The sequence below is a fragment of the Morone saxatilis genome, unplaced genomic scaffold, assembly GCF_004916995.1.
Source record: "Morone saxatilis isolate NCDOM2014 unplaced genomic scaffold, NCSU_SB_2.0 Contig3, whole genome shotgun sequence".
NCBI lineage: Eukaryota > Metazoa > Chordata > Actinopteri > Moronidae > Morone > Morone saxatilis.
Window position 1 is genome coordinate 3,808,858 of NW_023339873.1, and position 10,264 is coordinate 3,819,121.

The window sequence follows — 10,264 nt, forward strand, 5'->3', positions numbered from 1 at the left end:
AACAGACATTTCCTAATACTAAAATTTAAACATTCAATTTCACAACAGACAATAAAATATAAAATATACAATAATATAAAATATACAATACTTATGGTAGTGCAAAAAGGCAGATGGATTCAAATTAAAAACTAAAACCTGTAACAGAAACAGTAGCAGGACGACAGTCTCTGATCCTCTGAGTCCCTGCAGGCTCCAGACAGCTGCCCCTACAGCTGACCTCTGACCTCTGACCTCTCAGTGGAGGCAGATCATCATTCACATTATTAATGAAGTCTCTGCAGGCTCAGCTCTTATGTAGGAGAGTCTTTATTTCACCAGCAGGGGGAAGCATCACACAACAGAGCTCAGTGTGAGAGTACGTCTGCTTCCTGTACTGGTTCCTGTATGTGTTATAATTATTATATTATATAATATAATATAATATAATTTTATATATATAATTATAATATATATGTCAGAATGGACTGATTCCCCTTCTTGTTCCAGGATTTATGTTCAGAATCGAACACCTTGAGTTTGATATTTAAAGACATTTTTAATTGAATGTGTTAATATTAAAACCTTTTTATATATAATCAGGGTTCTGATTCAGTCTGTAGCGTTTGCTGTTGCCACAGATCAATACATCGGTACATACGGGCATATCGGAGACATATCGGTACTGTTTTGGCGTACATGTCATCCAGTATGAACCGATATTTATTCATATGTAACGTAAAAGGTCTTGTAGTTTTTACAGTACTGATGTATTTATTTATTCTTTAATAAAGTTATTTGTTTAATAAAGCAGTTCTGAGTACCTTTGCAGCGGCCTATTTTGATTCCAGCTCAATAATTATTATTATATATTGATAATCTCTCTAAAATTGGTATCAGTACAAAATAAAACATGTTATATATGTTTTCTAACTTGCTTAGACCACTCTGTTTGTTTCATTTTGAATTGTTTGATTTTGTTTCTGCAGCAGATATGTTATAAAATCTAAAGAGAGAATTAAAAATAACAACATATTTTCATGCTTCCTGCAGCAAAAGGAGGCTTTCATCATTTCACAACTGAACGCAAAAGGCCTGACTGTGCGTGACGAGCAAGGTGAGCTTCTCTGCATAAGTGTTTAATGTCTCACTCGCAGGTTAAGACTCTGGTGCACAGCAAACACTCTCCGGTGCAAAGGCTTTACTCAGAAAAGAAGATTAAACTCTTGAATATGATTAAAAACTCATAACACGTGTCAGAAGATGTTAGAAATGAAGCCTGACAGACTTAAGACTGACAAAGCCACAGTGAGCTGGAGGGATTTTATGTAGCAGCTGGTGATTTAAATAGGAAACGTATCTTAATGAGAATATAATGTTTGTCTCCTCGCTCCCCCTCAGGACGACGGAGGACCCTGAACAGCGAAGAAATGGCCGTGTTTTACAAAAGCTTCTTGGACACAAACCGAGTACGACATGCAAATTATAACAAGTGAGTTGTTTTGCAGCTGGGTGTCTCCCACCGGTGCCGCCGGGGAGGGTGGGAACACGTCCCTCCGCGGGGAGCTGTGGGCTTCGACCGACGCTGGTGTATACTGTACCTTGTGTAAAGGGAACAACAAACATCGCCGGCTTTGAAGAGCTTTCTGTGAATTAGCATTTTATAATAACATAGCTTTTAGGTTTCCAGCCCGCACACATCAGCTCTGCTTTTAGGTTTTTATTTTCAGTGAGTTTTAAACTCTTGTTGTCTCAGGTGAGAGTAAATCTAAAGGGAATAACAACTTGTCTTCTCCCCAGGTGTTACTGCTTTCTTGGCTCAGTTCATTTATAATCTGCATACTGTACAAACGAGCCACCGGCACAACAAACCTTTTATTTCTTTTTTTAATCCTACACGGGGAGGTCAGAGGGATTCAGGAGGAAGAAATATGATGAAAATGAGCCTGATGAAGATCTATATTCAATAAACTTTTAGTTCTATACTGTCTTTTATACTTGAAGAACAATAAAATATATTGCCAAAATCAAGAAATTTAAAATGAATTAATGAATCCTTATATTTGTCGTACTAGTTGAGCATTATTTGGGATTTAAAACCGTCTCTGTGTCCTTTGTATTACTAATATTTCACAGTTAATGATAATAATTTACATAAGAACCAGAATAATGCTCATCAATGGAAGCAGAGATGAAGAAAACCCCACCCAAAAAGTTAAATACAATTGAAATTAACTGCAACTAACTAAAGGACATTTTTAGTCATTCATTAATCTCTTAATTATATATTTATTAGTAGCATATATGAGTGTATAAAGTGCAGGTAGTGGCGAAAAGTTCCCTTACAATCACTAGAACCTGAAATCTTTTTGTCCAAAATATAAAATCTAACAAAAAAGCAAAAACAAACCTTTTATTTCTTTGTCCTGTGCCGTGAAATATGGCTGTTAATCTACATTTATTCCCACGTTTTGAAGTATTTGTTCATGTTTTTAAGGTTAGCAGCTACTGTAGCTCGAGCTTTGACGGTCACTAGAAGCACATTCATGGCCGTTTGGAAAAGCTTCTGTGTGGTTCTCGTGTTGTAACATTAGTTAAGCTCGAGGCTCAGAGAAGATAATTCTCCAGTGTCCGTGGGGAAAGTGGGGGGGATTGGTTGTGACCAAAGCTGCCACCACATTCGTCCCTTCAGCCAATAGTGAAATTAATTTGTAATAGCAGGTTTCAACCAGTAGAGGGCCGTCATTGTTCATATTTACATTCAAATTTGCACTAAAATGTCAAAATTTGGACCTGAATCAGTTTCCAGCTGTAAATATTGGTATATGATGTCACCATTAGATGAAATACTATAAAATGTTTTGTATTTGGAGGAAAAATCATAATATAACCCGATATAAGAAGATCTGTACCATGTGTTGATGTCGTATTTACGCAGCACAATGTTTAAGTACAATATTGTGTAATATCCAGTGTGAGATCCCACGAAAGCAGTGAAATTATACATCTGTGGGGGTTGTTAATACGTTATTAGCATATTAATCATAAATAATGTATTTCTCAGTGTGATGATTATTATTTCTCTGCTTTCATATGACACCAAAAAGGTGATAGTGTCCACAGATTGTTAGTCCAAAAGAGTTTAAGTGCGAGTAAACAGGAATATTCTGATATAATAATCAGGTTTTTACACTCTTCTCTCTCTCTTTTCCCTCCTCTTCACGTCCAGCGAATGGTACCGGCGAAACTTCACCATCACTCTGCTCATGGCCCGAGTCGCCCTCAACAACATGTGGAAGACGGTTACTGATCGACGCAGCGGCAAGAAAAACAACCTCCAACCTCCTGATGAGAAATAAAACATTCAGCCACACTCCCGTCTTTGTTTTAAACTGCTGTTTTATCTGATCTGATGGGAGATTTGTCTCTTTTCTGCTTCTATTTCTGGTGCGTGGTTGACTCGATCAGATCCCCCCTCAGCTCCTGAAATATGTTCACGCCGCTCGCTTGAAGACAAAGAAGAAGATGAGCTGTTGATTTGATTTATTTAGTCTCTTCGTCTTTTCTTAGAATCGCATTACGTTGAAAAACAGTCAGAAATCTGAAGGAGCTTCACATCAGCAGAAAATTAAACATCAATTAAATAAATGGAGCTAGGCTGCACTTCATGTCTAACAACCAGTCTGCATTTACTGGATGCTCAGGATCTCTGATTAATTCAGTAATTGATTTGTGTTTTTAACTTTATCTTGTAGCTGCGTTGCATTAATATCTGCAGACAGCAGAGAAACTGACAATATATCTTAAATGAAGGTTTAAATTCAGGACTTTTACTTAAGGAATATTTCCTCCACTGCTGCTTTAAATAGACTGAGGCAGATTAATAGTTTTAATACACAAAATGTCACAGTAGCTCATAAAATATGGCCAAAACAAGTAATTGATTAATTGACAGTATATACAATATGCATTGCATGGGTCGATGTGTTTGAGTGATGATATTTATGTTTTAAATGATCATTTTTGAGGAATAAGACTCCAGTTTTTACGTTGCTCTTAATGTACATACACAGAAATGAATACACATAAATAAAATAGACATAATAAGCTATTTAAAGTTATATATTTATATATATAAACAAAACAAGACAGTAGAAAATGATGCAGAGTGCAAACGATGCTGGAATAAACACTTACATGCAGGTTTCTTTATGTACATGAGGTAGGTCAGTGATGTTAATAGATGTTTTTAAAAAATAAACTTAATTTCATCAATGAAAAAAGTAAACAAATAGTAAACAGTTTACAGGTAAAGCAGACATTAGAGTCACAGATTTATTATTAAGCAATCCACTACTAAAACACTTACACTGCACACCAACCAAACCACAGAAACCAGCAGCATTATCAGCATCGATAACCAGAGTAATCAATAAATCTGGCTGCTCCACTTCGACCCGCAGCTTCCGCTTTAATCCGATGACATCATGGCAGAGGGAGGGGGCGGGGCTTCGGGGTAACGCCATTTTCACGCAGCCGGACTCGGACCCGCGGGGGAGAGCTGTCATCTTCTTCCTCGGCTCCCTCCTCTCTCTTCATGAAGCCGCTCTCCAGTTAGCAGTTCAGCCATGGAAGCAGCGGAGGACCGGCTCTTCTACTCCTCCCGCGGCTCCGATTAAAAACCAAACATTAAAAAGAGTCGGCGGGTTTTAAAAGCTAGGCGGCTAACTATGTAGCAGGCTGGTCATCATTAACGGCGGGTTGATGCAGTGACGCTCCAACGGCTCCAACGGCAACAACACACTGGAAATCGTGCTTTTGTTTTGTAATAACTTAATATATTTTAATACGTATCGACACTTGCTGTCGGTGAAAGGAAGGACACACCTCTGTCTTTTAAAAAAATAAAAGATAAAAGGGGGGAAAAGCGGAGGAGGAGGAGGAGGACGAGCGTTACAAGTCAAGCTACATCGGCAACGGATGTCCTAGAGAACGGTAGGAATGGCTCCGTGTATCTCCTGGAACCCCTCATTAGCTAATCAACCACTTACTAAATAAAAAATGTGTTTCTTCTTGTGTCACTGCGTCAAACCGCAACTTTGCGTTATTAATGTTATATAATTTTTAAAAGTATTGCCTCCCCCCCTTTCTTTTTAAAAAAATGTGGTGGGTTGTTTACGTTGACTGCAGGAATTAGACGCCACCGGTGAGCACATGAACTGTCAGTGAGAGGCGCTAGCTCGGAGTTGGCAGCGGGGAAAGGTATGGTGAACTGGTTCTTCAGGTTAATCCGTGTGTTAGGTTGAGGTAGCCAGGACAAAAGACAGTGCTGATGTTGAATTGTGTTGTGGTAAGAGAGCTTTCATTGATATTCAGAGCAGGGAGCTGAGAGCTGCGAAGAGCTGCCTGTGTGGAGCTGACAGCTTCAGAGGAGACAGTGGAGCTCAGTGTGGGACCCACAGCTGGAGGATCTGAAGACCAGGGACAGCAACACACACACAAACACACTTACTGTAGGCTGTGCAGGTAATGTCACTGTGGACGAGTGTAGTATCTGATGAGAGAAGCTGTAAATGTGTGATTAAACAGCATTATATCACAGTTCTGCAGTTCGCTGACCTCCAGGTTCAACAAAACACCTTCGTTTGGTGCGTCTTTATTTTAATTTGTAATGCAAACATGAGCATTCCCACTAATCGTGAATAGTTGAGATTAAAAGACAGACAAACTGGAACAGGACGGGGTTCCTACACGTCCTGGGAAACCTGGAAAACCTTGAACTTTAGAGACTAGTCCAAACTGGAGCTGCACGATATAGTAAAAACATCATATTGTGATTCATTCATTTTCATTTTCACTGAAAAAACAATAAAATCCCGGTGAAGTGGCGTCTGTAGCAAACAATCACGTTCTGTTAAATCTGGAGAGCAGGATGTGTAGACTCTCTAAAGCTCTTCATTATAATAATGTTTATTCACACATTTTATCTGGTTCCTGCGGTTAAATAATTGCCGCGTGCGTTGCAGTTTCAGTATTTTGACTTAAAAAACTGATTAAAATGACCAAATATCCTGGAAATAATCTTCGTCGTCCTGGAATTGTTTAATAACATTTTAGCCTGTGCTGTGGCCAAACGAACGCTGACTGAATCTGTAGTTTACTCTGCTGCTCTGTAATGTTTAACCCACCCACAGGAGCACAACCTGCAGGGCTCCTCCTCCCCCAGGCTGACCCCCCCTCTGCCCTCCTGAGACGGCTTGTTGTTGGTTCAGAGCTCCCAGAGGTTTTGAGTGTCGACCCTTTTTATAGAGTTCTTTCTCTGCTGGTGGGAAATGATAATTATGTGTTGTCACAGCAGATTTTTGTTGTAATGCTGCAGGTGAAGCATAGAAAGCAGCAGAAACTAAAACACGATGCCCGATTAAACCCGACACTTTCGCTTTACTGGTGTGATTTGTAGTTTTACACTTTCTAGACGGCATTAAGAGGCTGAAACACAACGTTTAAGAGTTTTAAAAATGTATTAAACTATATTCTTAACCAACACATGAAGGTTATTATAACAGTTTTAGAGAGGTGCTGACTCACCTTTGTGGTCTTTTTGGAGGCTTTAGTTTGTGCTGCTGTTTAAAGCGGACAGACTTTTATCAATTTGTTGATGATTGAAAATGATTCAGCAACTATTTTGATAATTATTTAATCGTCTTTAGTCATTTATTAAACAAAACAGACAGAAAATCCTGGTTTTAACTTGTCAAACGACTGTGGGACGGTTGGTCTGATAAAACATTGTGGTTTTTAGGAAATTATTTTTCACTATATTCTGATGTTTTATAGAACAAACAAGCATTAGAAACATCTCTCAGTATAACAACAAACTACATCCGCCACCTTTTTAAAACAGCTGAACTTTATAACCTTGAAGGATTTATTACAGAGCGGTTTTATTAGGCCCCGTCAGTTTGAGCTAGGTGTATTTAATAAATGTCAACGAGGACATAAATGATGCTGAGAGATGAGTTTTACATTTAGTGGAAGTTATATAAGAAAGCACTGAACCTAAACACACATTAAACATCCTGAACAGGAGAGAAATGTTCCTTCACACACTTTGGATCCTCAGTGAAATATTAAACACATAAGTTATTGCTGAGGTTTCACCTGGAAGCTCTTGTTCTTGTTCCAGAGAAACTTTCTCTATTTCAAACTGAATTTCTGTCAAACCAATAGTCAGCCATCACGTCCCCCGCGGTGAGATCGACACTGTCGTATGTCAATCAGACAGCCAGCTCTTTCATAATGCCTCTGGTGTAAGCCGAACATTGTGAAACGATGCTATTCAGCTGTGAGAAATGTCTGTTAGAGACACAGAAAATGGAAATCAGGGGGAACTCATGCGGACTGCGAGACCCAGTTTTTGGTAACGCACTCTTTAAACCTGAAACTTAATCTGTGGAGAGTCTGAAGTTATAGATCAAAGTCACAGTCTGTAAAGGATCCCGTATATTCTCTCTGTGTGTCTCAGCCTTCGGGGGGCTGCAGCATCGAGCGGTGCCACTACTGTCTCTGTACATCAGTGCATCCTGAAACTACTTCACTGATTCAGATGATACATTTAATCTCTCGCCCAGAGCCCACTCAGAGAAATAAAAAATAAAAACCCACTGGTGCTCTTGTCATGTGAGGAAGTGAGCCTGCGACTCAGTTTAGAGGTGACGACATAGTTTAACAGCAGCAGATTAATTCACATAAACTATTAGAATAAATAGAAGTGTTCCTCCTCACACACGGGACCAAATCTGTCCCATTATACCAATCTTACTCGTCCCATCCTGTGTCTCAGCTGTACCGTGTCCTGTCCCGTGACTCCCTGATTTAACCCTTTTCTCAGCCTGTTAATGTCGTCACATGATACACTAGTGTTGATTGTTTACTGAGGCTGATGTTCTGTAGGAATAGTAATATCAAAGACTGTAACATGTGAAGGATCCTTTTAAAAGCAGCTTTAATCAATCAATTTCTGCGATAACGCTCAGATAAATCCACTTTACTCTACCAAATGGTGCACGGGCAACGTTAGAGACTATAAGGGGGAAGGAAGTGGAATATTTAGCTGTGAAAAAGGCAAAACAAAGCTAAAAGGAGAGTTTTCATGTGATTTCAGTGACGTGTGAAGAGATGGAGGAAAGTCTGTGCCGTGTTTAAACAATATTCTGAGAGAAAGGTACAAACTGAATATCTGGTGTCAAAGGCTGCCGTTCTCTTCACCAGACTGCTTTTTACCTCGCAGAACACAGGTTGTTTGTTTAGTTAGTGTGACTTTAGTGATCCAAACTAAGAGATATTCTGGATATAGTGTACTTACACTGATATAGATTTATTATAGGTTACATTCAGCTGCTGCCCTGTCCACAGAAGTTTTCACGAGATGTTTATTCTGGCATTTATTTGGTCCATTTCTATCACTTTTCCTCCTTTAAGAACAACAACTTTTGGCTCTCTGTTAAAGCTCCTCGTGGTTTCTCGGTTTGTGATCGTGCTTCCGATGTAGAAAACGACTTCCTGACATGACCTCATGTGCAAACGAGCTCAGCTGGACGTGAAGTTGTCAGGTAGCCAGAGAGAGAAACAACTCCAAATGAATGTTAATGTTCCTCCATATCTGTGGATGTGAACTGTTATAAATAAACAGCTCTTACAGCTATTTATAACAGACCAACTGTGTGAGTGTGTGAGCAGCAGATAGAAAATGTTTTCATACAGGATACAGGTAGAACAACAGCCACACAAACACACATCTACATGGAGTTCATTTATCGTCCCTGAGCGCAGATCTGTCTTCATTTCAGATTCAGAGTCTCAGAGTGTGTTTGAGACTTTCTCTCTTTACACGTGTTTGTGATTCACAGCTCGTCTAATGACCATCAGCCCACACATCGCTGACTAAGATTGTTCCTCGCGAGCTCTTCCTGCTGCCGGCTCCTTCCTCACGCACGAAGCCCGGAGCAAGCACTTAACTCTTCCTCTTCTTCACCGCTGTTCCCAACCCTTCACCCAGCCACCACATTTCTCCTCTGCCTCCCCATCTTCCTCGTATCTGCGGCGTCTCCCCCCCCGGGGGCGCTCGGCTTCAAGCGAGCTATTTACATTTCAAAAGTTAACATCAGAAATAGTTCTCTCTGTCTTTCCCTGTGGGGCTGCGTGCTCTGAGATTCATCTGGTGCCAGAAATAAAACAACGTTGGATCAGAACAGGAAGGAAGGCTTTTCCCTGTCACTTTCACTTCTGTATTACACAGCCTGCGGCGATGGTTGTTGTCTTGTTCTTTGCAGTTTGGGATGTTTCCAGTGGTTGAAAGGTGACCTTGCTCTGTGTTGTTAGAGTATAAAGCAGAAAGGATCAATTCACAGTTTAAGAACAACTTTTATTTTGATACTTAGATGTTGAAGGATGTGTGTTTTAGTGAGCTGTGTGATCAGCTCTGCTTATCGGTTATTTTAGATTATTTGCAGCAGCAAGGGACTGACAGCTGAATGGAAAACATTTTCCTCATTAACTGGTAGATTACTAACAACAGTAAGTAAAGTTCTCCAGTCACTTTCACTTTTTCTGTTCTCTGCAACATAATTAAATACTCTCAATGATGGTTGGTAGAAATGTAAGTGTTTGGGTGGCTGTTGTAATTTCCTCCCAGAAAATGACTATTATTACTTTTAGCTATTTTGTAAAGAGAATATAAGATAAATATTATTTTTAGTGGTGGAAGGATTATCCAGTGAATCAAATTAACTGGAAACTACTTAATCAGTGAATCATTTTAGTCAGTGAAGATGAAATGGGATCAAATCCTTACAATTAAGATATTATCATTTGATATTAAACTGAATATTTGGGATTTTGGATGGTTGTTCAGACTTTTTATGACATTTTATTGACCAAATTATGAATCAGTCAGTAGAGGAAACAATCAGCTTGTTTATAATGAAAATAACTTCATTGGAGCCCTAAATCTTTTATTTGTAGCTGTTCATAAGAACAGAATTGCATTATTTGTTGTTGATTTAACAAGTTAAACATAAAGAATGAGTTAAACTCTAATGTTCTTTCTTTATCAGCCTTTTGGCAATGTGCCAACAATATCAGGAAATTCTTGTGAAATTGAGGTTTGGCTCTCCAGTGCAAAATCTGAGGTTAATATTATCTCTTTCTTCAAGTTCATTTCTCTGAAGATTCCTGTTTCTGCAGAGCTCGTCTCACCTGGAGCGTCTGTCCCCCCCCCCCCCCT

The 10,264-nt window shown here is 39.3% G+C and overlaps 1 protein-coding gene across 1 annotated transcript; it reads left to right on the forward strand.

Moving 5' to 3' along the window:
- Positions 1 to 960: 960 nt before the first annotated feature.
- Positions 961 to 3,356, forward strand: LOC118337473 (cytochrome c oxidase assembly factor 8; the record flags this gene model as incomplete). Its single annotated transcript, XM_035674525.1, has 3 exons — positions 961 to 1,096; positions 1,381 to 1,471; positions 3,209 to 3,356. Coding segments are annotated over 3 exons (357 nt in total), but the record flags the coding sequence as incomplete, so codon positions are not given.
- Between the last annotated feature and the right edge of the window lie 6,908 nt (positions 3,357 to 10,264).